The sequence below is a fragment of the Puma concolor genome, chromosome A3, assembly GCF_028749965.1.
Source record: "Puma concolor isolate L17-30 chromosome A3, mPumCon1.1.hap2, whole genome shotgun sequence".
Taxonomy (NCBI): domain Eukaryota; kingdom Metazoa; phylum Chordata; class Mammalia; order Carnivora; family Felidae; genus Puma; species Puma concolor.
In genome coordinates this window covers 124,475,172-124,502,978 of record NC_141669.1, presented here as the reverse complement: position 1 = coordinate 124,502,978, position 27,807 = coordinate 124,475,172, and the positions used below count along the sequence as shown (strand labels likewise).

General features: G+C 49.9%; 2 protein-coding genes across 8 annotated transcripts in view; both read right to left on the bottom strand.

Annotated features, from left to right (window-relative positions):
* Positions 1 to 1,425: 1,425 nt before the first annotated feature.
* Positions 1,426 to 23,952, bottom strand: SGK2 (serum/glucocorticoid regulated kinase 2). 6 transcript variants are annotated; one of them, XM_086702262.1, is made up of 15 exons: positions 23,763 to 23,948; positions 18,787 to 19,031; positions 17,522 to 17,581; positions 16,961 to 17,010; positions 16,375 to 16,432; positions 16,089 to 16,172; positions 15,051 to 15,179; positions 13,879 to 13,991; positions 13,543 to 13,579; positions 12,468 to 12,554; positions 9,706 to 9,801; positions 8,654 to 8,809; positions 6,546 to 6,635; positions 2,931 to 3,130; positions 1,426 to 1,823 (listed from the first exon to the last, which is right to left on the bottom strand). In XM_086702262.1, the coding sequence occupies exons 3-14, from the start codon at positions 17,555 to 17,557 to the stop codon at positions 2,966 to 2,968; spliced, it is 1,101 nt and encodes a 366-aa protein (XP_086558388.1). In that variant the 5' UTR covers positions 17,558 to 17,581; positions 18,787 to 19,031; positions 23,763 to 23,948; the 3' UTR covers positions 1,426 to 1,823; positions 2,931 to 2,965. The 6 variants fall into 6 exon arrangements, 5 of the variants coding, with proteins under 5 accessions (XP_086558388.1, XP_086558385.1, XP_086558386.1 ...); XM_086702259.1 differs by having other exon boundaries at positions 15,051 to 15,182; positions 23,763 to 23,944; XM_086702260.1 differs by lacking the exon at positions 23,763 to 23,948 and adding an exon at positions 21,173 to 22,820 and having other exon boundaries at positions 15,051 to 15,182.
* A 2,007-nt stretch (positions 23,953 to 25,959) lies between these two features.
* Positions 25,960 to 27,807, bottom strand: part of L3MBTL1 (L3MBTL histone methyl-lysine binding protein 1) — a 43,792-nt gene continuing 41,944 nt past the window's right edge. For both annotated transcript variants that reach the window (XM_086702248.1, XM_086702252.1), the window contains exon 23: positions 25,960 to 26,318. In XM_086702248.1, the coding sequence (XP_086558374.1) occupies positions 26,243 to 26,318 (76 nt within the window). In that variant the 3' untranslated portion in view covers positions 25,960 to 26,242. The remainder of the gene's footprint in view (positions 26,319 to 27,807) is intronic.

Here is a 27,807-nt window from a genome sequence, read left to right as displayed (position 1 = left end):
GGAGGAAAGTGAAGGCTTCCGGCGGTGGCGGGTGGGAAATGCCCCATCCTCAACTCCCAAGAGCGCAGGCGCACAGCTCCGGGGCGAATCCGGGCGGAGAGTGGAGGACGAAGTCTAGCTGTCGGAAACGCCAGATGAGAGGTTCTTATGCGTGCTGTGGAAGGGTTTCGGCGACTTGGCACCTCGGGAAGCCTTCCCCGCGAGAGATGGACAAGTTTAGTGGTGCGAATGGTCACTCGAGATAGTTCTTCCTCTTTAGTTAGCCCCGCATCTCTGAGCGCCAAAGTGCTAGGCCCAGGATATGACGGTGAACTCGCCCTCTAGGCCTTCCCAGACGGGGAGTTGGACCTTGGCCAGATCCGACCAAACAGTGAAAATATAAACTGCACTAAGGGAGCTGTGAGGGACCAGAGCTGATCTGAAAGGCGGTCCGGATGAGCGGAGTAATATTGATAAGGCATGGGCTGGAGAAGGAACTGCTACACCAAAGAGCCATCGCCATCAAAATGAAAAACCAGGCACTAGTAACCACCAACAGGCCACAGTTTGTTCCAGGGGAGCCCTTGCCTACCCTGAGAGTGTGTGGACTGTGTGCAGTGCCGCCGCCTCACCGGCGCAAACGAGCAGAGACACACCACGGTTTTGGTTCACATTTACGTTTGTTACAATCTTCAGTTAAGTACAGAGCAGTAGGAGTCTTAGGAGCTTGAAACACACAACTCTTGTTGCCTTTACACAACTACTGCCACTGCAAAGTTAAAAAGTGAAGAGGATGGTTGAGAATTCTCTTCGTGGAGATGCTGTATTTTGGTGTGAAATTAATACAAATGGAAGTGAGGGGAGCCTGGGTGGCTCAGTTGGTTAAGCATCTGACTCTTGATTTTGGCTCAGATCATTATCTCATGCATGGTTCCTAAGTTCAAGCCCCACGTGGAGCTCTGTGCTGGCAGCCTGGAGCCTGCTTGGGATTCTCTCTCACCCTATCTCTCTGCCCCTCCCCTGCTTGTGCGTGCATGCTCTCTCTCAAATAAGTACACATTAAAAAAAAGAAGTGATATATTCTACTAGAAAGGGTACATAGGGTGTGCCACTCGACAGTTTGGACAGGTCTGGAGTTCTTCTGCCTGATGTGCAGTCAGTGTTTCCTATAAAACCAAAGGAGTACCTGCTCAGAGCATTTCTCCCACTGATGGAGGCTGTAGAAGAGCGTGGGTTTTAAAAGCAGCAGCCACCAAGTTCAGTTCCTGGCTGTGCCTTGTACCAGCTGGGTGACCTTGGGCAAGTTGCTTAATCTCTCAGAGTGAATATTTATCTGAAAAGTGAGGTTAATAATTTCTAAATGCTGGTTTCTTGTGAGGATTGTAGATAATGCATGTAAAGATCAGAATGTGCTCAAAAAACATAGGAAAAGCATGATCAATATCATAGTTTGTCTACATTTTTATTTTCTGTCTTGGTGAAAATTTTGTGATTTTACAGTCTTAGAACACATGGAACCATTATGTGTTTCACAACCCATAGTGGGTTGTATACTTGTGACAGTACTATCATGTTTCCAACAATTACACTCTGTTGCTTTTTGCTTTGGGAAGTTGGGGAAATTTTGGCCACTCCCACCACATCTTGTTCCACACACTTCTCAAATAACAGACACTGCTATGATGGAAATCAAATCAGAGTGTTTCAAAGTTCTCAGCACATGCCAAAGGGTAATGGTAACTCTTCCTGACCCAGCTTAGATCTCCAGTAGGTCTGTGTTAGTGTCGTAGGTGTGTTTTCCATGATCTTCCAGCTTCATCCCCCATTATTCCTGGGGCAGGGAGCTGGGCAAACACAAATGGAAGAGCAAGAGTGAGAGTAACAGGAAAAGACAATAAAACTGCCAGCACACACTGATGTCAAAGTTGTCTCCTTGTCCACAAGCCAAAAACCTAGTAGGCCTACCCTGAAACAGCCGATGAAACACAGGTTTGGGAGCGGGGGCAGGGAAGACTACTTTGCCACTGAAGTAAGGCAGCATGATCCATCCTACTCACTTTTGTGAGTACTGTTGCCGTAGCTACCACATAAAAGCTTCTAGTCCCTCCCTTGAGTCAAACTCTGGCACAGGTGCATCCCTGGGCCACATGCCTGGCCCCAGCAGCAGAGGAGGCTGGGACAGTCAGTATCTAGCATTTTCAGCTACTGTAAGTAGAGGTAATTATTGCCCCCCCCCCCACAAAGGCTTATTAGCTAGGACATTCCCTGAATATAGGAAAGGGTTCAGATGCCAGGCAGACAAACCTAATAATAAATATCCAATACCATCCACAACAAAGAAAGATACCATCAAAAGAGAAAAATAAGAGCATGTTGGGTGATCGCCTATAGGCTTACTACATTTCTGTCACTTTACACATTGAGTTAAAGATCCAAACACCAAGAGGTCCTTTGGTAGAGAGATCCTGGTTGCCTACTGAACATTTCTCCCTTCTCCTGTAGTATCAGAGCCCTATGTTCTTAGGGGTAGTAATGTACCCAGCTAATAAACCACATATCCCAGCCTCCATTACAAGTAGGAGTGGGTGACTAATGAGCCGAAGCCATTGGTTGGGGCTTCTGGGGAAGCTCCCTAAAGGTGCTGTTTTGCTCTTCACTCCTTGCCTCCTTTTTCCCTGCCCAGGACACAGAAGCAGTGGCTAGAGCTCCAGTAACCACTTTGTATCAATGCAGCAATCCTGATACTGGAAGCCAATTGCCAAGGATGGCAGAGAAGAGATACAGAAAGCCTCTTAGTATCTGATGACCTGTGGAACCAACAGCCTTGGACTACCTAACAACATTCCTCATTCATATGCTGGAAACATATATGTAACCTTATTTAAGCCATTGTTACTTTGAGTCTCTGTTACTAGCAGCTGAAGGTAAGGAAGGCAAGTCCTTAGGGATACCAGCTGTCTTCAGTGGTTACACGAGTGCTTCTCTTCTAGTAGTCCAAGATGGCATCATCCTCTGGTGCATAGGAAAATCCCAGGAATGCACTTGAGGCCCCAGAGCTGCTGGCCACAGTGTCGGGAGTGCAGCCAATGGACTTTGACACAACTTCCTGGGTGAACTCTGGGTCAAAGTGTTTCAAGTCAGCAGGTCCTGCCTGTGAATATAAACCAATGGTGAGATGGGAACACTAGGGTCAGAGCCGCCAAAGGAACCCACGAGCCCTGAGAGCGATGTTAGGCCTCCCCTCTGAATGCCTTGCGGACACCTATCTTTAGCTATCACTTACCCATGTGTTTACATTAATTATTTTATTCCACATGGTCCACTAACCACATATCAATTCCTCTAACCTCCTGGCACCCTGCCTGCTTCACATCAACCCTCAGACAAGTCTAGTCAACATACACTTACTGACTGTCTATCAGCCACTATTCATGGCACTGGGGACACAGAGGAACAAAATAGAGTGGGCCCCGGCTCTCATGGAGCCTATATGATGCAGAGGGTAGGAGGATTGATAATAAGCATGTACACAAATAGACAAATAGACAACCTGGGTTGTTGACAGGCCTTATGAAGAAGATAGAATAGGGTAATATGGTAGAGAGTGACTGGCTGCTTTCACCGTTTTGGAGGAAGACCTGTGTATGAGATTGTAGAAATGGTCACAAATCCTGCATTTGCCATCCAGAGGTAGAGTCCATCTCTCCATACTTATAATATGGGTTAGCCATGTAACTTGTTTGGGGCAATCTGTTACCAGATGTGGTTCAAGCAATGGTTTGAAAGATGCACATTGGGAGTTGTTCTCTCTTGCAGCACTTGGAACCCTGGGCCACCTCCTGAACAAGCCCAGACCAGGCTGCTGGACTACGAGAGGCCTTAGAAGGAGAACCCAATCTCCCCAGCTGCTGGCCAACTCCCAGGCATTTGAGTGAGGCACCTCTAAACCACTGACATGAGAGAGCGCAGCAGAGACTAGCTGGCCTGGCCCAGGCCAAAAAAACTCACCCAACCAACCCAGCGAATTGGGGCAAAATACAAAATTGTTGTTTTAAGTCACGTAGTTTGGGGGTGACTTGTTATGCAGCATGAGCTAACCAAATTAGTCTCTTTCTGAAGAAGGCACAGTCTGTGGAGAATGCTAGGCCACCTGGGTTTTCCGAAGTAAGCAGGTGAACAGGTGGAAGGGTGTACGTATGTGCTTGAGTGTGCAAGCCTTAGGTTGCAGAACCAAATAGACCATGATTTCCAGCTTCTTTAAAAGGCGACCAGGCACAGCGGTCTCAGTTCAGGGCTGAGAGTTCCAAGACCAGAGTGTAGATCCTGGCCCTGGCTCTTGTTAGCTGTGTGGTCCTAGACAAGACAGACATTATCTGGTTTCTACAAATGATATCGATGCTAAAGATACTTATCCAAGTCCTCACAGAGGTGGGTAGGTGGCAGAACCAGGAATCCACACCCAGCGTGTCTTACTTTAAAGTCTATTCACTGCATTCTGTTACCTCCCTGTCTAGTATTTTTTATACTGGTCTCTCTCCAGGGTGTATTTTCAATATTATCCTCTGGGTCTTTTTTACATTCCCAGATAAAGAAATTTTTCAGGTACCTGGACTGAGCGTAACCTATCTGACAACCACTGTCAAGAATCTGGAGCTCAAAGATACGTTCGTGAGTGGGTAATTGACAAAAGGCCAGGTGTAAATAGCGAGTTCACACTGCAGTGTTGACATGCAAACTACATGGATGGAAAGGGCTTGACCCTATTGGACACCGCAGGTGGCTGAGAGACCCTCCAATGTCCGCTTCGAATGAGGCTGCTTTCATGCATACTACCACTGCTAATTAACATTCAAACACTAACTGCATTCACTATAAATCAAAGAAATATAAGTTAAAACAATATGAGATACCATTTTTTACTTAACAAATTTGCGAAGTTAAAAACAATGAACTGCACATGTTGCAGAGACAGACAAGAATTCTCCAGCAGACGCTGCTGGCAGGAAGCTGATTCTCCTCCCCACCACACAGTTAAAGCAGTAGGAATCAAGAGCCTAAACAGTTATGAATCAAGAACCAAAGGGCTCCTGGCTGGCTCAGTCTGTGGAGTGTTGACTCTTGATCTTGGGGTTGTAAGTTCAAGCCCCATGTTGGATGTAGAGATTACTTTAAAAAAAAAAAAAAAAAAAAGGAGCCTAAAAGTGTTCACATACTTTGACCTGGCAATTCCCCATCTGGAATCCATCTTAAGGGAATAATCAGAACTCTGAGCAAAGATACATGCTTAAAGAGGCACCTGCATGGCTCAGTGAGTTAAGCATCTGACTTCGGCTCAGGTCATGATCTCATGGTTCGTGGGTTCGAGCCCTGCATCGGGCTCTGTGCTGACAGCTCAGAGCCTGGAGCCTGTTTTGGATTCTGCCCCAATGCAATGTTTTGGATTCTCCCTCTCTCTCTGCCCCTCCCCCACTCGTGCTCTGTCTCTCTCTCTCTCTCTCAAAAATAAATATTAAAAAAATTTTTTTAAAGACACACACTTAAAGGTATTCATCAGTACATTATGATAAAGAAAGAATGGTAGTAACATAAAGCTCACCATTAGGAGCATGGTTGAATAGATTATGTTACTTACCAACATAGGGTTTAAATATTATGTAGCCATTTAAAATGATACTTACAAAAGTTTTACATGATTTGGGGAAATAATGACATAGTTTTTAGCAGAAAAGAAAAAGTAAGGGGAGAAGATACCTCTATGTATAAAGTAGGACCTGTGTAAGAAACACAGAAAAAGATCGTAGGGAACACGTCAGCAGTAGTTTCTCTCGGGCAGTGAGATAATAAGCTTTTCCTCCCTGTTGCCTTAAACTCTGTTTTATATATTTGCTACAATAAATACATGTTGTTTTTATTATCAGGAGAAAAAAGTTTAAAGACAGAAAAAGACATTTTTATAGGGCTTGGTTCTGTCTGGGTGTGACAGACCACTTTCTTTCTTTCTTTCTTTTTGAGGTTTAAAAAATGTTTTATTTATTTATTTTGAGAGTGGGGGAGGGGCGGGGGAGAGGGAGAAATCCAAGCAGGCTCCACGCTGTCAGCGCGGAGCCCAACACAGGGCTCAATCTCACGACGGTGAGATCATGACCTGAGCTATCAAGAGTCAGATGCTTAATGGACTGAGCCACCCAGGCGCCCTGAGATTTTATTTTTAAGTAATCTCTACACCCAGCATGGGGCTTGAACCTACAACCCTGAGATCAAGAGTCACACTCTCTTCTACTGAGCCAGTCAGGTGCCCCCAGAGAGTGCTTTAAACAGCAATGAGGGTTATTGGTGTTGAAAATGAAGGAAGGGCTGCGTGGCTCATCGCACAGAGCTGGGCTGGAAGTCGGGACTTCTGAGTTTTGGAACCAGTTCTGCCTCTAATTCACCATGTGGTCTCAGACATATCATTGAGCCTCTCGGGCCCTTGGTTTTACCACCTGTAGAAAGAGGGTTGGTCCAGATACGCTCCAAGCTCCCATTAGCCCTGGGAATCCAGAATCTGGAACAGGGTGACCTCTTACCACATTTGGGTTGAAGGGTGGAGTCAGCCTCTTGTGGTACAGGTCATCCCAGTTTATGGGGCTGAAGAATACATGGTTCTTTATCTCAAGCTGCAGGAAGAAGGTGCTGATCAGTGTTGCCCATAGCACCCCTCTCCACCACCCACCCCCATGTCCCAGATCTCCAACTCTGCTGGCAGCTGGCTGTCAAGCCATAAAACCTTTATTGGGAAAGTAACCTGCACTTCAGGCTGGTTTCCTGGGACAGAGGGGTGTTTTGTAGCCAGACCTCTTCTCTCATCTAGAACCCAAACCCTTCTCCCCCAGAGCATTTGTTTATTCGCAATTATTTACTGAACACCTACTCTGTGCCAGCCAGCACCATGGTATGCTTTGGAGGTATGTCCATGAGTAAGATAGCAGGACCTGCCCTTGGGGTTCCCAGGGGCTCTTGCAACCCCACCCACCTGCCTCAGTGCATCTTGATTCTTCTAGAATACAAACCAAAGGAAAAGATTACATCAAGTCAGTAAGGAAGGTAAAGGAAGTAAAGCCCCAAGAAAAGCTACAGTTTCCTGGAGACCCAGAATTTAAGACTCAGCCTTGGGCATGAATCACTATTTCTTTCCTAGTCTAAGCCAATGTCAGCATCAAGTGCCTCCTATCCCAGCAGGACCCTCTCTCGATCTGTGTTTTGCAAGGAATGATTCTCCAGCTCCCTACATCACACCCTCCCCACCCTGTGGACTTGTTAAAAAGCCAGATCCATGATATACTGAGTACCCAAGAAACAGATAACACTGGTTGCCTTTAAACTAAGGAACTGAGTCACTAGAGGAACTTTTTCTGAATATCCTTTGAATTATGATCTATGTGAATATACACCTTATTTGAAAAATCATACATATTTTTTAAGATGCAAATTTCCACCTGGAAGAAGGGGAACAGGAACAGTGTTCATCAAAGTCTCCCTGGCTTTAAGGATGGCTGGCCAGGGATGGGTAGACAAATGCCCTAAAGATTGTTACGCTTCACAGCATCTGGCATGTGGGGTACAAATGCTTAAAAAGCACTTACTATGTGCCAGGCACTGGCCTAAGTGCTTTGTATATATTAATTCACGTGATCTTTGTAGAAGGTATGAGCTAGTTGCCATTATTGCCAGTGGGGAAACTGAGGCTTAAAAAGAGAAGTTTGCCCAAGGCTCTACAACCAGTAAGGACTAGTAAGGTGGAGGAGGGATCTGAACCCAGGCAGTCTGTCTCATAGTCTGTGCATCGCAACCACTCTGCCAGAAAAAGAAAGCAAACTTCCAGGGAGAAATGCACTGTGGTCTTCCTCTTATAAATTCAAACGGTCTTTGGTTGACTGGAGAATGTAAGATTATTTTTTAAGTGCTACTTTAATGAAAAAAAAATCATGAACTCATTGCAGGAATGGACAAACTATTCATCTCTATATCCTGAGTGCCCAGCCTGGCACTGGCACAAAACAAGTCCAGTCCTCTCTCTGCACAGAAGCCAGAGGAATTTCTTAAAACTGAAATTGGGGCTTACCACACCCCTATTCAAAATCCCCTAAAGTGTACTATGCTTCTTGTTTCTGCCACAGGACCTTTGCACATGCTGTGCCCTGTGTCTGGGATGCCTCCTCTCAGCTCTCTGCATGAGTGGTTCCTCTCATCCTTCAAGTCTCAACTTAATTGTTACCTCCTCAGAGTGGACCTCCCTCACCATGCCAGTGTGAATTTACTCCCTCTCATTATCGTCTATCTTGCTTCATTTACTTCCTGGTACTTGTCACACTCCACAATAATTATACACCATGATGTTTGTTGTCTGCCTCCCCCCCCCACCCCAACTTAATAAAGCCAAGGACCCAGCCCATTGAATCCCTAGCACCTAGCTTGATGTCTGGTGCATAGTAGGTGCTCAGTAAACATTGGCTGAATAAAAGAACCAAACTAAAGGAAGTAATTAAGCAGCAGCAGCTGTGAATTTCCAGAGGAAGGAGTTAGCAGTGCCTGGTTTTAGAGGGCAGCTGGATGCACACCGCTGTGCTTCTCAGCCGCTTCTGCAGGATGCTGAGTGCCCTGTCAGGGGCCAGTGGTCCACTGGCAGTTCACCTACAAAGTCTGATTTGGAGCCCAGCCGCTGCCTCTGGTCCTTGTGGAGAAGGCCTTGCAGGAGGTCGCAGGCGGCCACCGTCTGGCCCCCTGGGATCTGTAGCGGCTGGTACAGAATATTCTCATACATCTGGGACACGTCTTGGCTGTAGAAGGGTGGCTGGTGAGAGAGAGAGAGAAGCTGGAGGCTCATCCACGCCAAAGCGGGAGGAAGGTCTCAGGGAGTGTTGGGGCAAAGCCAGGTAATGGAAAGATTTAGCCAGACTGCGTGTTGTGCAATGGCTCACATGGCAGATCGGAGAGAGACAGAGACCTCTGGGCTTCTGGCTGCTGGGAAGGCTGAGAAGGGACCTCCCGGGAGCCTGCCCCATCCCACCTCTCTTACCCCCGCTTGTGCACCAACTCTGCACTTTGCAAAGTTAACACTTCCCCCCTTGTCATTCCGGCCCACCCCTCACAGCCATCTCTGAAGGCAAGCAGTAATTTGTTGATGAGAACACAAGGCTCAGAGAGATCAAGCCACATGGCCAGGAAAAGAGCCAGCCCCAAAATGTGCCCAGAGCCCACTCTTTCCTGGTGCTCTCCACCCCCACCTCCTCCACTGGCTCTTCTTTGTCCTGACTCCACAGAGCCTGCTCTTTCACATCCCCTGAGCTCTGTTGACAAAGCCGCCCCGAGCAATGCCTGCGCTGGGGTGAGTCTACCCAAGCCTCCAACTAAGCAGGCAGCTTAGGATGGGGCCCAGGGCTGGCTCCACAAACGACCATCCTTGGGATCTTTCTGGGCCTGTTTCCCTCTCTGTACATAAGAACAGCTCCATTTCCTATAGTGGCAGCCTCCAAAGGCTGTTTCAAGGTGCCAAAGTGTGTGTGTTGTAAAGCGCTGAACTAACATTACTGAAAAATGTACATAATCCTCACATCATCTTTTTTAGCTTGGAGTAGAGAGCGAGCGCTCTTTTGGTTCCTTGAGGAGCCTGAATGGCCACACAAGGCAGAGATCCACCCCCAAGGGACCAAGCCACAGGTCCCTTGCAGATGTTTACACCCTACTCACCAGGCCTTGCAGCATCTCGTAGAGAACGGCCCCCAAGCACCACCAGTCCACCGCCCGGTCATAAGGCTCTTTACGGAGCACTTCTGGAGCCAAGTACTATTGAGAAGAAACATACGTTATCTAAAGACACTCGGACTCAGTCTCCCCATTTGTTTTATTTTTATTTAAAAAAAATTTTTATTTTTTATATGTTTATTTCTTTTTGAGAGAGAGAGAGAGAGAGAGAGAGAGAGAGAGAGAGAGAGAGAGAGAGAAATGCAGCACAAGCAGGGGAAGGGCAGAGAGAGGGGGAGACAGAATCCAAAGCAGGCTCCAGGCTCTCAGCGGTCAGCACAGAGCCTGATGTGGGCCTCGAACTCACGAGCCATGAGATCACTACCTGAGCTGAAGTAGGATGCTTAACCCCCTGAGCCACTCAGGGGCCCCTCAGTCTCCCCATTTGTAAACAAGGCACTGGGAAGAAAAGATCACCAAGGGTTGCTCCTGCTGTGATATTCACCTGGCTGTGTGCATATGTTCATTCAGCATCCATTTGTCAAAGGCTTACTCTGTGTATGACCCTTTGCCAACGTGCTGGGGACATAGGGAAGATCAGGCAGGACTGCCTTGTACAGTTGTATATGTTGTGCACCATACAAAAGTACTAGCCAAAAGGAGACAGGGGGATGCAAGCCTGGCTGTGATCAACTCACCAAGCCATAACCCTAGTATAGGGCTATATCTGGCAACTTTATTAATATTTAATGGGGTAACTTTTTCTAGTGAATCTGCCCAAGGGGGTGCCTTTATCTAATTTGCACAAAGCATCCAATCGGTGTCCTGGGAATAGGAAAGCCCTGTGAGTACTCACAGTGCATTGGGGAGACTAATGGTAAAGTGTTAGTAAACATGGCACGTGCTTGTACTGGAAACCGTAGTAACAGAGAGATGGATAGGAATCGGGAAAGAAAAGGTGACACTTGAGTTCATATTGACAGATGAATGTATGTCACAGAGCTGTGCCTTCCAATGAGAAGAGGACCTGAGGCATGACAGTGTTTTCTGCCAAACCCAAGGGCTTGGCGACCTCTTAGCCTGACATCTCTGCCGTGAGGAAAGGGACAGCAACAGACAAAGCCATTTTGAGAGACTGTGTGGGTCTGGGAAGGGCAGGAAGTTACACAGACCTGAGCCCTATATAGGGCTCATTTAACCTACTAGAACCTTGATTTCCTCCTCCATAAAATGGGGTTCCAGGATCTCTCTTTTAAGGTTATGTGCTAATCTGTGTGGAATATGGTACATGTGTAGGCCTTAAACAGTGGTCACAACTATCGTTACTCTTGTCTATGCTTTCTGGCATCACAGCAGGGGCTGAGTTATGGAAGAGATGACATGTTGGGGCCACATGTCTCCTGCACAAGCCAGGGTGTCATATGCCCTGCTCCTCGCAGCTGACAATGTCCAAGGAAGGGATGGCTGGGCTGTCAGGCTTTGGGACACCAGCTCTGTCCAGAAGACATCCTGCCATATACAAACACAGACAATGGCTCCTGCTCGGAGTAGTTACCTGTCCATCAGCTGTCCCAAAACTAAATGGAGGAAGCCCAGCTGAGATCTGAGATCCAGATTTTCAAGCATATGGAGAACAATAGAGCCGCTGAAGTCTTGTCGCATGTCCCGTCAGGAGGAGCTTCTGCCCTGCGGCCTCTGCCTTCTAGCCCCCACCCAGATATCTGTCAACTGGGAAGTCCTTTGCATCCCAGGTCCAAGGGTGGGAGTTCAAGGAAAGATTTTAACCCCAAGGCTACAGGGAGGTCTTGGCAGGACAGATACACATGTAGGAGCTACTGCTGAGACCCACAAATTTGAGCCCTCCAGGTTCTTGGTGGCTGGCAGAGGGAGACAGACCAGTGTTTTACACTCCCAAGTCCTGATCTTAACTGTCAGGCCAAGCCCTCCTACTCCACACGGCCCTCACCCTGTGGGGCAGTGCTGTCCCATACGGCAGCCACTTATTACATGTGGCTCCCGAACACTTGAAATGAGGCTGATTTTAGCTGAGGTGGACTGAAAGTGTAAAATATGCTCTGGATTTCAAAGACTTAGTTAGAAAAAAGGAATAAATTATCTCAACAATTTTATATTGATTGTATGTTAAAATGACAATATTTTGTATATATTGGTTTAATGAAAACGTACTACTAAAATGCATTCCACCTGTTTCGTTTTACTTTTTATTTTTTTTAAATGTTTATTTTTTTTTTAGAGAGAGAGAGGGTGTGAGAGCACACACAAGTGGGGAAGGGGCAAAGAGAGAGGGAGGGAGAGAATCCCAAGGAGGCTCCATGCTGTCAGCACAGAGCCCGATGCAGAGCTCAATACCATGAACTGTGAGATCATGACCTGAGCCGCGATCAAGAGTTGGACACTTAACTGACTGAGCCACCCACGTGACCTTCTTTTTACTTTTTTAATGTGGCTACTGGAAAACTTTACATTGACTATATGGTTTGCATGGCTATTTCTATTTCTATAGGTCTGCATTGCTACAGAGCTTCACCACCTGCTGGCCGGGGCCCAGCAGCCCCCTGAGCTAGTGCTGCCGTTACACAGATGAGGAAACCAAGGCAGAGTGCACAGCCAGATCAGGGCAAGGGCTTGGGTGAAAGGCGTGAGCATTCTTCCGCCCCTGCCCAGTGTAACCTGTTGGTTCTAAGCAGGAGTTGAGGCTCAACCACTTATGACTTGACCTCTGACCTCCCCTACAAGGTTTGGCTTACCTCGGGGGTGCCACAGAATGTGGATGTGGTCTCCTCGGGCTCTACACCCTCCTTGCAGAGGCCAAAATCCGTCAGTACCACATGTCCCTGCAGGGGAAGGGGGGCAGGGGCAGGAGAGTGGTCTAAGCTCAAGGTATGGTCAGGCCTAACCCCAAAGCCCAGGTAGTATACCCCAGGCCAGCAGCTACGGAGACTTATGCCTCTGGCACTGGCTATATGTTCCACTGGATGCCAGGAGCAATACAAGGGGCAAGGTGGGGAGATAGCATTCCACTGTCTGCTCCCAGTTTATCACAGACTCAGCCGTGCTCTACAACAATGGCAGCCCCATGAATGTCCTTGCTGGAGGGGTCTGGTGGTGGCAGCTGCCCTGACAGAGGGCTGGAGACTCAGAAAGCAACTGGGCAGCTGGGCAGGAGAGTGGCTAGTGGATGGTGTGGAGACAGTGGGTAGCGTGGGACTCTGCTCAGATCCCGTCTTTAGGGACTGTCATGCCCATCCCCTCCCCCCGCCCCCCGACTGGTGGGACACTGCCTTCTCTCAAAGTTATGCCCCTCCCAAGGGGCAATCCACACCCAATGACAGGTCAATGCAGGGATACAAAAGCCCAGCCTCCTCGCCTCAATTTGGAACAGTTCCAAAGAGTTGTCCCAGCTGGGGCCCTCGCCACCCCTGTAATATCACCTGAGGCCTCCTCATCTGCAACCACAATGCAGGTGGGCTTCCACCTCTATCCAATCTTGCCTCCTCACCCCCTTAAAACCAAATCTCTTAGAGCATTCCCCAGTAACCATCTGCATTCAACACTCCATCTGTTTCCAGGGAACCCAGTCTAGGACATGGAGAGACTACAAAATCCAAGAGCCTCCACTTGGCTCCACCCTTGCTCGTACAGACCTCATATACACACACATGCACATGCGATGTGCACTTACATGCGTATGCACGCACATGGATACACATGCACACATACTTGAATGCATCCCTACCCATATGCACGCACGTACAATGCATGCATGCACACTTGTAAGCACATAGCACACATGTGCACCTATGCACACACACATACACCAACCTGGCAGTCCAAGAGAATGTTCTCTGGTTTCAGGTCCCTACAGAAAACAAGAGGAAAGAGCACTGTAATGTCTCAACCACTTAGTGAGGAGAGTTGGGACTCTAGAGTCCTGGTGGGAGGACTATTCACGGAGGCTCTCAAACATGTAGAGGGGGAGACCAAGGAGAATGGGCACTTGATCCTAGAAAGGAGGATCCCTACTCCCACTGCTGAACCACCCTCCTCAGACAGAGGACCAAGTTCACTGGCGTTTCATCGGGACCTAGGGGTCCACACAACCCCTGTCATTTGCAGCAGACAGCCCAGGCCTGGCTCTGAGCCACAGGCAGGCCTCACCTGTAAATGATGTTGAGGGAGTGCAGGTAGCCAATGGCGCTGGCCACCTCAGCGGCGTAGAACCGGGCCCGGGGCTCCAGGAACCGGCGCTCCCGCTGCAGGTGGAAGAAGAGCTGGAGGGGGAGGAGGTGCATGAGAAGTCCTCTAGGTGGGGGGCTCCAGCTCCTAGAGTGCAGGGTGGGGGGCAGCTGGCCAAGTCACCCCCTCTGTGAGCTGCAATGTACTCATATGAAAAAGAGCATGCTGGCCCCCACCCCATACCGTAGTTGTGTGTGTCCAAAGGGTCAGCAGGAGAGACTAATTCACATGGATTGACAGGTACTGGGTTCCAGGCTCCAAGCCAGACCCCTTCACAACTCTTATCTCATTTAATCCTCATGACTACCTTCCAGGTATCAAATATGATGCCAGTTTCACCAAAGAGGAAAGTGGGAGGGGCCAGGTGACTTGTCCAAGGTCATGTAGCTCATAACTGACAGAGCTGCCATTTGAACCTGGGTCATTCAAAGATGTGTTTTTCCTCCCACCTGGGCAGTAAGATTATTATAGCTGTCAAACTGAGCCCAGCCTATATCTGTCCATGGGCCAATTGCTTTGGTCTGTTTTGCTGGCCTAGAAAGGCCTTAGCTGCACCAGGGGACTTAGGGATGCAAAGCAAAAACTCTCCTCTTTGGTATCAGGCCAAAAGTCATGAGGTCACACAGACAACATCTGGGGCCACTTGCTCAGAGAGACAGAGTGAAGTCCAGGATGGAGCCCAGTTTATCCCAGCTGTGCTTCTGGGTGACCGGGTGACCTCAGGTCTCAATTTACCACAGGGACCACCCCCACCCAGTGGCCTGTGGTATAAAATGGGGACACTGGAAATCTTGACCACAGAGTTCCACTAACACTGACTTTGCCCAGGTGCCCTGAAGAGTGTCTAGGCAGCTTTGCGTGGGGCAGTCAAGAAATGCTCATGGCTGGGAGCCAGACAGACTTGCATTCAAATCCTGGCTCTGCTAGGTACAGCAGGCTGGGTGGCCTTGAGCAAGTGAGTTACCTCCCAAGCCTCGGTTTCTTCAGCTACAAAATGGGTCTGTTGTAAGGATGAGGTGAGATCATTCCAGAACCTGATACACAATGGGCATGTCAGAGCCAGCCCAGGGGAGGCTCCCTGTGGGCCCACCCACCTCTCCCCCGTTGACATAGTCGAGCACAAAGTAGAGCTTCTCGGGCGTCTGGAAGGAGTAGCGTAGGCCCACAAGGAAGGGGTGCTGCACGCTCTTCAGAAGCACGCTGCGCTCCGCCATGATGTGGTTCTGCTGTGGGGTCATAGACAGGGGCCCATGTCACAACCCAGCACAACCCCTACCCTGGCACCGCCCACACGGCCTCACTGGTGGGGGTTGCTGGGCCCAGGGCCTTCTCATGCCCCTGCTCAAATAACGGCTGTGGTTCCTTATTCCCCTCAGAGCCAGGCTCCTTGCTTACTAGCCAGGATTCTAAACGGATCAGCCTCATTCCCAGCCACAGCACGTAGGTACAGCTCCAGCCCCAGGGGTCAGAAACCCCTGCTGCCCTCCTTTGGGTGATAAGGAAAGTGTGTATGATTACTACATTCATGCTTTTGTTCATGCTGTTTTCCCTGCCTGGACGTCCTCTTTTCAGACCATCAGAATCCTACGTTCAAGGCCAGCTGCCAGGCCACCTCCTTCGCAAAGACCTCCCCCATCTGCCCTCTTGATGTCCTTGTTATCATTAATTCCCTCGCCCAAGTCCTCTGATTGATATTCAAGCCTCTCTCAGGGCCTGTTCTATCCCCCTCATGGGGTTGGCATTAAAGAGACTCAAGTCAGCTGAAGCATCTAGAACTCCGGGATGGCTGTGGCTTTGAGGGGCCTTTGGAGGGTATCAAGTGTGCCCCCGACACTGCACAGATAGGGAGACTGGCACCTAGACAGGGCGGAGGACTGCCACAGAGCCCCGAATTCCCCAGGCAAAGGCAGAGGGCTGGGACCTTCCTTCTGAAGGTCCTATGGGTGAGTCGATTGGCTTGCCCTCCTTGAGAAAGGTCAGTGCCCTCAGCACCACCTGGCTGCCCCCTGCAATGACCACCGCTGCACCCAGCTCCATGGGTCCTTCAGAGTTGGCACCCAAGAGCTTGGGAAACCACCTTAGCCTGGGAACAAGAAGCAGGAGGGGAAATGCCCGTGTGCAAGCTTGGATACCTCTTTCTTCTGTAAGATGGACTTTTTCTGCAGCACCTTCACTGCGTAGAACATCCCGTCAGACTTGCGCTTGGCCAGTAGCACCTGAGCAGAAGCACAAATGCAAGGCCCCACAGGGGACCTACTCCTCTGAACTTCTTATTTCTCAGGAGCCCCCAGTTCTGGGCCCACGTCCATGATTCTGCAGGCTGTGAGCTCCCTCTTTGCACATGCAAGTGACAGGCAGAGGGTGGAGGAGGCCGGGGAAGGGAAGACCCAGGCCTCCCAGCCTCACTGTGTCACTCACCTTGCCGTAGCTCCCTTTGCCAATGACTTTCAGGAAGTCAAAGTCGGTGGGCCGGGCACTGGGGGAGGGGAAAAGAACACGGGTCAGTGTTTGTGAATTTGGGAAACCTGGCTCCTGAGATCGTATCCAGGCTTCTTTTTAACTTTGAAGCTGGGGAACAGAGGGCGCTTTTCAAGAGCCAAGCCTCCTCACCACTGAAGCATGCCATGATCTCCCAGCCAAGAGGGCTTCGAGGACAGGCCCCTGCCCCTGGGGATCCAGTGAAGCAACCAACAGGCAAGTTGGGGAGAAAACCAGACACAACTGTATAGAAGACAAGGGATCTGGCCCCCAAAGCCCGAGAAGGACCTGAAGGGTGGGGAGCTGCTAACAATGCAGACTTTGGGGTGCATTTCAGGCACAGGGCTCATCATGAGCAAAGGCTAGGGAAGTAGTGGGAGATAAAGCAGGGGGACAGTCCTGGGTCCCAGATGGCAGAGGGTCTTGGCAATAGACCAGAGAACTTGGATTTTATTCTCAAGGAGAAGGGAGCCAGGAACGAGGAGAGCCAAGGAGGAAGAAAGTTGCTTGAGAGACCAGAACTTACTTTGGGTTGGCTGAAGGCCCCAGGTTGACGTTCCCATTGGCCCTTGAGGGCTAAAGATATTTACAGAAAAGTTATTAAGATCATCAGGGACTGTGTTAGGATCCTCTGCACCTCCCGTTTCTCTGGCCTAGGCTCTGCTCCCTTCTCTACAGGCCTGCTTCCTTCCTTCTTTCCACTCGTCTACCAACCCATCCACCATCTCACCTGCTCCTCCTAACAGCCTTGGGAGGCTGCTGACTATTGTGCCAATTATGAGGGTGAGGAAACTGAGACCCTGAGAAAAGCCATCCAAGGACTTACAGGCAGCTCCACTGGCATTAGAATCCAGGGGTCCTCAGGGCCAATTGTGTATCCCATCTTCTTCTTGAATCTCTTGCCCAACTCTATCCCCTACTTGCCCTGCAAATTAGCCCATTTCCATGAGCTCACAGTGACCCCTGTCGGCCCCCCAGTCCTGCTCTGTGTTGGCCCACCAGGCTGGCCTGTGCGTCCTTAGGCTTCCTCCAGTGTGGGAAGAAGTGAGCCCCCTGGTGGTGGATGGGGGAACCAAGACTCACTCACCTGAGGACTGGGGCTGCCCGCCGGGCTAGAGTCCATTCTGTAACCGTGATCAGGTGGGTTCTGGGGGCACAAGGGGGACCAGGCATGAGAGAGCTGTTGTTGGGGAAGGAGCATGACCTGTCTAGAGTTTCAGGCGCCGCTGCGCTGTCCACCCCTCCCTGGCCCTGTGCACCTGCCATAGTCTGAGCATCTCCTACCTGAGGCCAGTGCCCCCTGCATGGGAAAAGAACTGAGGTGCCCTGGACCCAGCATCTCTAATCAAACGTCTCAAGAGAGAGCCAGGGAGAATGGCCCAGGGTATCCCTCCCAAGCTGAATCTTTTCAAGGGCTGGGGACAGCCAGGACAGTAAGATCCCTGTGAGCCAGGGCAGATCCAGAAGTCTAGGATGGCCAGGGCTGGAAGGACCCTTGCAGAGCATAAAGTCCCAACCCTTGCCCCCCTTTCACAGGTGGGGAACCTGAGGTCTAGAAAGGGGTTCGCCTGGGGCTACACAGTCTGTGAGCGGCAGGCTGGGCTCCCCAGGCTCCCAGACAGGCATGTTGTGACCCCAAATTCCTGTGGACACCCTGGGCTGGGATCTGTGTCATATTGACTATTATCTCCCTGCCACAAGGACTTCTACCTAATGCCCCTGGAATGCCAGCTGCCCTGGGGGCCTTGGGCCCGAGCCATGAAGAGACCCAAGCCTGGCTAGTGTCTGTTTGAAATCAAATAGTGAAGAGTGTGACCACCTGGTCTAGGCGGCTAGGAGCACAGTGTTTTCCTGCCCCCTGGCCTGCAGGGTGAAGGAGGCTGGTGTGCCCAGGCCCTGGCTCAGGATGCCCAGTGCCCCACAGACTCACCCCTGTTTGGAAGGCCAAGGCCAAGAACCCAGATGCTCATGGAGGCTGCCCGCTACTGTATATCCCAAGACCCCAGCCTTGACCCACTGTGGGGCCTGGGCTGCAGCTTAGCCTCTCTGGGTAGAAACCACCCATCTTTACAAGGCAGGATCCTACAGCAACCACCCCATGGCCTTCTTGGGAGCTGATGAGGTGACCACAGGGGAAAGGAGGGAATCGCCCAGCCCAGGCTGCTCCAAGAGGCCCAACCTTGTGGGGCCCTGAGAGAACAAGCCGGAGAACTGCCTGAGAAATGTAGCCTGGCTTCAGCCAGTGCCCCAGGGTTCGGGCTCCCCCAGGGGGCCCACCACACCGCCACACCCTGTCCTGGGCTGACCCTGTAGGCCCCTTTGCCAGGCCCTGGCCTCTCCAGCCCCACGTACCTGCACAGCCTGAGGAGAGGCCCTGGAGGGAACCAGCAGTTGGAGCCGGAGGACAGGCAGTGGACAAGAGAGCCTCTCTCTGTTCTCCCAACAAGGGCCGAAGTGTCTGTGCCTGGCGCCGGCCCTGCCCCAGCGCCCAGCTCAGAACTCCCAGCAGCAGCAGAGGGCTGTTGATGTCACATGGGATCCAGCAGTGCTTAAGATGAGACCAGAGACCTCTGTTCCCTCAGGGACATCGCCTCCCCCTGGAGGGTGGGTGGAAGGGGGTGGGCAACAGCTGTAGGAATGACCTGCTGATGCTTGGGGCTTTTTAGAATGCGTTTGTGTGGGGGTCAGGCTGTGTGTGTGGTGTGTGTGAGTGTGTGTACAGGTGTTTCGTGCATCGATGTGCTTCAGTGTGTCTGGTGTATCTGCGTGTCCCTGCACGTGAAGGCTTTTGTGTTAGTGTGTCTGAGTCTATGTGTAGAACTGCATGTGTTCTGCTTATTAGTGTGCATCAATGTGACCGTGTATTTAATCTTGTCAGTGTGTCTGTGCATCTGTAACTGTGTTCTCTGTGTGTGTATCGATGGGCTTCTGTGTAGTGAGTCAACATGTCGGTGTCAGTGTGTATCTTTATATATGTTGATGTGTTGTATGTATGTGTGTGAGTGTGAGTCTGTGTGTGTGTCTGCAGATGAGTATAGGTGTCAATGCATGTGTATGACTGCATGTGTAACCACATGTGTATTTATAGGTTATTGTGTGTCTGTTCATATTGGTGTATATTAGTGAGTGTGTGTGTGTGTGTGTGTGTGTGTGTGTGTGTGTGTGTGTGTTTGTGTAGGGGACTTGTCTGTAAGAAGACATGCTTCCTGGGGCCTACCCAGGCCTGGTGTAGACAGGCCATCATAAGGTTCCAGAGACCTCAATCATGGCAGCTGAGAGCTCTTTGCCTCCTGAGAATCTACAGATGTTTCAGAGCATAGGTATCTGGCTCAATGCAGCTGGCCTTGGTCTTTGACTGCCGAACACTTGGCCATTTGGGCCCTTCCTTGCTGGCTGCTTCAGGACTCTGGCCTACTGTCTCCAGGGCAGGACAGGTCAGCCCAGAGCTCTCCAGCTTTGTGAGCGATAGGAAGCAGGGTCCCAGTCAGCACCCTGGCTCATGAAGGCCTGGCTGCATGGTGCAGTCATTAGGTACTCGTGGGGTCCCTTCCTCTCCCCAGGAGATCCTGAGGGTTGTTCTGAGGAATGAAAGAGTTGACAGGGCCTGACCCAGACCCTGCCTTTCTGGAACTTTCTGTGTGGCAACCATATGCTACACTTAAGCCTCTGCAATTCACCACAGTGGAGGGATCCATAGGCTGGGGCTAAGAAGGTTGGACAGAAAGGGACCTGAGCCCAATGGCCTCGGCGGTTCTCTCTGGGCTCCGAAGAGCAGGGGACCTGAGGGTGGCAGCAAAGAAAGCCAGAGCGAACAATATCAGAGTCTTCCATCTTTCAACCACACAGAAATGTTGAACCAATACACAGATGGGCAGGATGTCATGTTGACAAAACACATACCCAGAACAAGGACACGTCTTCTCAGTGACAAGACACTGATGAGGCCTTTATTCAGCAGCACTGCTTTAGAACAGGAGAAGAATAGTGACCATAATCATAACTGAAATGCCCGGCTCAGAGCACGTCAGAAGACCCGCTGGCTGTAAAACTCCCTCTCTTGACCTTACGTCCCTCTCCAGACACAGTTCTGCTTCTCTGTTCTCCTTTCCAGTTAAATTCCTCGAAAGAGTTGTCTGGACTCAGTTTACACTCCTTCTTTTCTCTCTTGAACCCATTCCAAAGAGGCTTTAATCCCAGCACTCCACAAAAGCAGCGGGCCCATGACCCCCGCATTCCAGAGCCAGTGGTGGCACACCGGTCTTCCCACTTGGCTTTGGGATCGCCTGGTTTTCCTTCCACCTCACCTCTTTCTCCATCTCTTCTGCTGGATTTGTCTCCTCTTTTGCCACTGGCCTATCCCCATAGTCCCCAGATCTCTATCTATACTTGTTTCTGAGTCAATCACAACCAGTTTCATGGCTTTAAGTACCAGCTATACACTCCACAATTCCCAAACTTGTCTCCCTAGTTCCGACTCTCTCCTGCACTAAATCTGGGTTTATATCTCTAACTGCTCCCTCAGCAGCTCACTAGTTGGGTCCCTGGAGGCACCTCACTCGTAACACATCCAAAATGTGAGTCCTGGCTCACATCCCTTCCACTCGGCCCCACCCTGCCCCTCTGTCAGTCTTCCATCTACCACCTGCTCAAAAGTTCAAGCTGGCAACTTGGAGTTCAATCTAGAAATATGGCACCCTCACCCACCTCCAGTCCACCATGAATCCCCATGAGACTCTACCTTCAAATTAAATCCAGAAAGCACTGCTACTCACCAGTTCTGCTGCAACCTCCCTGTCTGAGCCACGGTCACCACTTGGCGTGGACTATTGCAATAGCTTCCCTACTGTCTCCTGACGTTTATCTTTACCCTCTACAATCTTTCTCCACCCAACTCCAGAGAGCCACTTAAAAAAAAAAAAAAAATCTAAGTGGATCACATGAGCTGGCTGCTCGAAAACTCTGGTTGCTTCTGGTCACACCTAGGATTAAAATCCAAAGTCTACCATGGTCTGCAAGATTCCGTGAGACCTAGCTCCTATCACCCTCTCCACCTTGGTTCCCATGCTCTCCCTGTCACTACACTCCAGCCTCTCTGGCTTTCTTGCTGTCACTCAAACACACAGAGTGCCCTCTGGCCTCCTGCCCCTGGCATTTACTTTCCACTCCATCTAGAATGCTTTTCCCCCAGACTTCTGCATGGCTAGACTTCCACTAATATCCCAGAGGCCTCTGCTCAAATGTCACCTCTCAGAGAGGCCTTTTCTGAGATTATGAGTGACTGAATACCCTGGTTTGTCTGGGACTAAGGGTTTCCTGGGATATGAGACTCTCAATGCTAAAGTTAGTACAGCTCTGGGGCAAACCAGGATGGCTGGTCACTGTACAACCCTACTCCCACCCACTCTTGATCCACTTTTTCTGCTTTGTCTTTTATTTTATAACACGTACCATGCTGACACCTTATCATCAACTCTTTGTTTTCCGTCTTAAACTAGAACATTGGCTCTATGAGGGCAAAGACCTTTCTTGTTCACTGTTGAATCCCCAGCACCTAGATAAGGACCAGCAATATGATCGGTGCTCAGTACGTATTTGACTAATGAATCAGGAACAAGCTGATAAGATCGATTATAGTACATGTATAAGGTGGAAAATTACCTAATTGAAAAATAATAGCTAAGGCTTTGTAAATCAAAACGGGAATATGTGTGTCATACAATGTCAAGCAAAAAAGGACTTTTCAAAATGATAGGTATATCACGGGTACCATCTTTATAAGAATGTGGGGCGCCTGGGTGGCTCAGCGGGTTGAGTGTCTGATTTTGGCTCAGGTCATGATCTCGTGGTTCATGGGTTTGAGCCTTGTGTTGGGCTTTGTGCTGACAGCTCAGAGCCTGGAGCCTACTTTGGATTCTGTGTCTCCCTCTCTCTCTTTCCCTCCCCTGCTTGTGTTCTGTCTGTCTGTCTGTCTCTCTCTCTCTCAAGAATAAATGAACATTAAAAAAATTAAAAAAAAAAAAAAGAAAAGAAAGACATGTATGCACAGATACATTTGTGCGTAGCCACCAAAAAAGGCTAGAGGGTTGTGACCCAAGGGGACAGTGGGTTAGGGTAATTTTTGTATTTGTACCTTTGTGTAAAATGTCTCAAGGTGTTGCTGTTCACTTAATATTCCGGCACTAAGGCCTGGGGAGAACTCTGACATGTGCACTTCCCACCACACTCCCATTGCCTTGACTGGTACTCACACCTGTGCAGCTCTCAGCCTATGGCTGCTATCACTCCTGCAGCATAGTCTTCTGATTGTCCGGCCAGAGGCTGGGCATCAATACCTTCTCCTGACTATTCAGACCTATAGAGACCCCTGGGAACTCCCAGGGTGTGGCCCAAGTCCCTCCCTGAGCCCCACAAGCCCGCCCCTTCCTTCTAAGTGCCCCAGCCTAGACTTGCATGCCTCTGTCCCACCAGCTCATGGACCTGCTCACTCGTCCTTGGGCCTGCTGGACACAGTGAGGGTGGGGGTCACACAGTTCCCTGTCCTTGGTGCACTGCTTTGACCGTTCTGGTCTTCTCAGCTAGCCCTTTGCATTCAGCCTCGTATGCTTTCCCCAAAAGTCTTGCCAGATCATCCCCTGGCCCCGATCCCATAAACTCTTGTCCCTTTCTTTGGGCCCACTGCTGTTATTACACTTGTCTTCATTCTGCTGGAATTTATTCATTTACATGCCCGTCTGCCCAGTGCATACCAATGACATACCAGTAACAATGCAACCAAGTGCCAGCTTGGTCTTACTTTGTTCCCACAGCATCAGGGGTTAGTAAACCATCATTATCCCTGTTTTGAGGAGGAGGAAACTGAGGCATGGAGAGTTGAAGTGGCTTGATCAAGACCCCTAGCTAGTAAAGGATCTAACTGGAATTTGAGCCTAAGTAGTCTGACTCCAAAGCCTGTGTCCTGGAATTTCAGGAAGAAGTTAGGAATTTAGAAGAGGAAGGCATGGAGTTAGAGGGAAGGAAGTGAGGGTATAAGGGATTAGTTAGGAAGAAAGGAAATCGGGTGGCCCAGGAGGCAGAGAGGTAGTTGAGAGGGAAGGAAGGAAAGGAGACAGGGGAGAAGAAGCTAGGAAGGAAGGAAATTAGGAGAGAAGAGAGGAAGGCAGGGACAGTTAGGAAAGAAAAAGGAAGGAAGGGAATTAGGAAAGACGGTGTTAGGAAGGAAAGGGAGGAAACTGGTAGCCAGAAAGGAAAGGAGCCAGGTACCTCGTGTGTCAGCTTGGCAGCCCAGCAGGCTGGCAGGCAGGGGTCCTGCTCATGCCTGAGCCTCTCACCTGAAAACTCTGGGTCCAAGCTCAGGTCCTGGGGAGCAGTCCTGGGCGCAGCTCTGCCCTCCTGTCTCTCGGCATGGTCCGTCTGACCTGAAACCCAGTCCTGACTTGCTGGACAACCTTCCCAGCCGGGAGCGACCTGTCACCCACTCGCTTGGCTCCCAAACCAGCGGGGAGCTGGCTGCAGGGCCTTTCGTTACTAATTAACTCTGGACCTGAATCAAGATGCCCAGCTGTACCCACTGGCTTCTAGACAGGCCCTGCCCCAGGGACCCTCTGAACTTTTAAGAGCTACTGTACAATTCAAGTTGTGTGACCTTGGGCGAGTGACTCCAGCTCCCTGAGCCTCATGTGGATTGATGAGGATCCTGTGTGTCCTGCCTCACAGGGAGGGTCTCTGAGGTCCCTTGCCACATGGTCACATTTGCGTTCTCTGAAATGGCCCCCAGGTTCAGCCCAAATGCTAGTCTCCCACATAACCTTCCCTGACTCCACCAGCTAAATCACATCCCCTTTCCCTTAGTGCCTGGAGGACTGGCCATTGAAAGGGCTTGTCTCACACAACTGTCCTCTCCACCCCTTCCTGGAAGGGGACCACCAGCCTCTGCAGTTAGCCTGTCCCCAGACACCTCTGGGGATGGACGGCTCATTCCGTCCTGAGCCAGCCTCATTGCCTGAAGACTCTGGCACACCCTCATGCTGAGCCAAAGTCTGCTGCCCAGAGCTCACCTGCTCTGGCACCGCTCGGGGAACCGTCCTGGGAAGAGAACTGCAGCCGAGCTGAGCCCCTGCTCCACTCTGCCCTTTGGAGACCTGAGGCTCAGGAACCAGGGCTCAGCCCTGCCCAGCTTGCATGGAAGGAAGGCTTTGTCCTGGTTCATCTGCAGCTGCCCAGACTGAGGGTTCTAACTCAGGGCAGGGGCAGGGCCTGGCCTGCTGCACAGGTGAGAAAAGTTCTCCCCGGTGAGCCCTCCTCAGTTGGCAACTCAGGGTCTGTCACGCAGCTTCCTCCATTGCCTTTTCATTAGCATGTCAGCAACTTCTAACTCACTCTAGCGCCTGAAGGCCCGGCTGCTCTGATGTGCCCTGGGGTGGCCCTGCGTGCCCTCGTCCCCACCGTCAGCAGCACACACAGCACCAAGCGTCCAGCCTCCGCCCAAACAGGGGCCGTGGCTTGCCCACGTGCCAGGAGCAAATCAGGGCCGAGCCCTGGGTCCTGCCCCCCTCCTGGGCGGCCCTGCTTCAGCTCCACCAGGCTTCTCCTCCCCCTGCATTCCCAAAGCTGGTTTTTAACAACCCCACACGATGGTTCTGCATAAACCGTTTTGAAAAATTCCAGCATGTAGAACATGGAATAAAGTGAAATCTTCTCCTCTAACCCATCTTTAATCTCATTTCCAAAGTAACTGCTGTAAACTAAAAGGTGACCATCCTTTTGGACCTTTGTCTACAACCTATATATCTTATACTAGTTTTCCCAGAAAAACAGGCCATACTATACATATGCATAGCAACTCACTTTTTCTCACACACATCTTTCCATGTCAACACATAAGAGATTTGGGGCACGTGGGTGGCTCAATCGGTTGAGTGTCTGACTTCGGCCCAGGTCATGATCTCACGGTCCGTGGGTTCGAGCCCCGTGTCGGGCTCTGTGCTGACAGCTCAGAGCCTGGAGCCTGCTTCCGATTCTGTGTCTCCCTCTCTCTCTGCCTCTCCCCCGCTCATGCTCTGTCTCTCTCTCTCTCTGTCAAAAATAAACATTAAAAAAATTTAAAAAAAGAGAGATTCAGTTGTTTTTTTAAAAAAACCCATCTGCCTCACATTGTATAATGTAGGATTAATTTCTGTATCCCTGTTCCCTATTTACCGTTTCTTTGCTGTTGGACATTTAAGCCGCTACCAATTTCACAATAATTCTAACAAGGCCGTGGAGAACATGGATGTGTTAATGTCCTGTGGCCTTGCACTCCTGTTTCTGTCTGATAAACTGCCCGGGGGGAGGGCTGGGTTCATTTTGACCTATCTACCAAATTCGTGTAAAAAGCTGGGCCAACTGACATGGCTATCAGCAGTGCTTCCACTTGCCTTTCCCTCCCCGATGCTGCAGAAAATAGCCAGGCCGCTCCTGCAGCAAGGCCACCGCAGGGGTGCATCTCTTCTCTGTCCTCCTCCTCCTCCTTCCCCTGCCACCCTCCCTGTCCCCTCCTCTCCCTCTGGCTGGCCGGACTCTGTCGTTTGGGTATGAAGGCCAAAGACATGTTTTCAGGGATGAGAAGGGGAGCCAGAGACTGAACCAATGGGAACCCACGTCCATGGATATTCCCTCCACTTTGACGTTCCTCAGCCCACTTTTCTGTGCTTCCTCGGCCCCCACCCACACTCCTACCACTTCCTCCACCTGCACACACCCTTTGTCTCACCTGCAGGTTCATCCACAGGCAGAGGGGACAAGGGCCACGGGATTCATAGGGAAAAATCTGTCACTCACATGAGCTGGGCACAGGACCTTTGGGCCAGTGTTCACACATAGTCCTGAGAGGGGCCCCAGGTTTCTTTCTGAAAAAAAGATTTTAGAAACGGATGAATGTACAAAAGTTTAAAAAAATCAAATAGGACAGGCGCTTGGGTGGCACAGTCATTAAATATCTGACTTTGGCTCAGGTCATGATCTCACGGTTCTCGAGTTCAAGTCCCACATCAGGTGAGCTCAAGTCCCACATCAGGTGAGCACAAGCCCCGCTTCGGGTGAGCCCCACTTCTCTCTCTCTCTCTCTCTCTCTCTCTCACTCACTTTGTCTCTGCCCCTCGCTCTCTTGCACCCTCCCTTCTCCGCCATTCCCCCCAAATCAAATAGGACTATGAGGTGGATAATGAAAAGATCAGGTCCTTTCCCACTCCTCAACTTTTTAAAAAGCTGCTTCCTTGGGAATTGATCTCCATGTGTCTAAATAGCATGATTATCCTGATATTCCTCCTCCTTATGATTTTAAAAATTATCAAGTGGACTCCTTTCTACTACGGAACGAGAACCTTTAGATCTCACCCATCCAAACTCACGCTTCTGCGTTTCCTAAAGTTAATTAATACTACCTCCTTTGATGGTTTGAAATATCAAATACACACCAAACACACACACACACACACACACACACACTTCTCTCTTAAACTCTGTCTGATAGAGCTGAAAATATCCTCTTAATACAATAATACAGCAGTTTTGATGCATTTGTTTGTTTTGTTTTCATCCTTTCTGAACATTTTCATTCTTCTCTTCTCACCTGGACACTTGTTCAGTTGTCAACCTGGCCCTTCCTTCCCATCACTCTGGACATTCCCTTCATCTCTCTCCTTGTTGGATGTCCTACTTCGCGGACACCTATGTTTTCTGTCTTCCTTCCTTCCTTCCTTCCTTCCTTCCTTCCTTCCTTCCTTCCTTCCTTCCTTCCTTCTTCTTTCTGTTTTCTTTCTTTCCTAATTTTGAAATTGTGGGTAAATCTATACAACAAAATTTGCCACCTCAACCATCTTTAAGTGGACAGCTCAGTGACATTAGGTACATTCACACTGTGGTACAACCATCATCGTTATCTATTTACAAGACTTTTCCATCACCTCAGAGAGAAACTCTATGGCCAGTAAGCAATAACTGTCCACCCCCCTTTGCCCCAGTCCCTGGTAACCTCCAGTCTACTTTCTGTCTCCATGAACGTGCCTATGCTAGATATTTCTTGTTAAGTGGAATCATGCAGTATTTGTCCTTTTGTGCCTGGCTTATTCCACTTAGCATCATGTTTTCAAGGTTCATCCATGTTGTTTAATCCTTTTTAAAAAATGTTTATTTATTTATTTGAGAAGTGGGGGAGGGCAGAGAGGATGGGAGAGAGAGTCCCAAGCACGCTGCCAGCACGAAGTCCAATATGGGGCTTGATCTCATGAACCATGAGATCATGACCTGAGCCAAGATTAAGAGTCAAGACGCTTAACCGACTGAGCCACCCAGGTGCCCCTGGGTTTAATCCTTCTTTATGGTTGAGTAATACTCTGT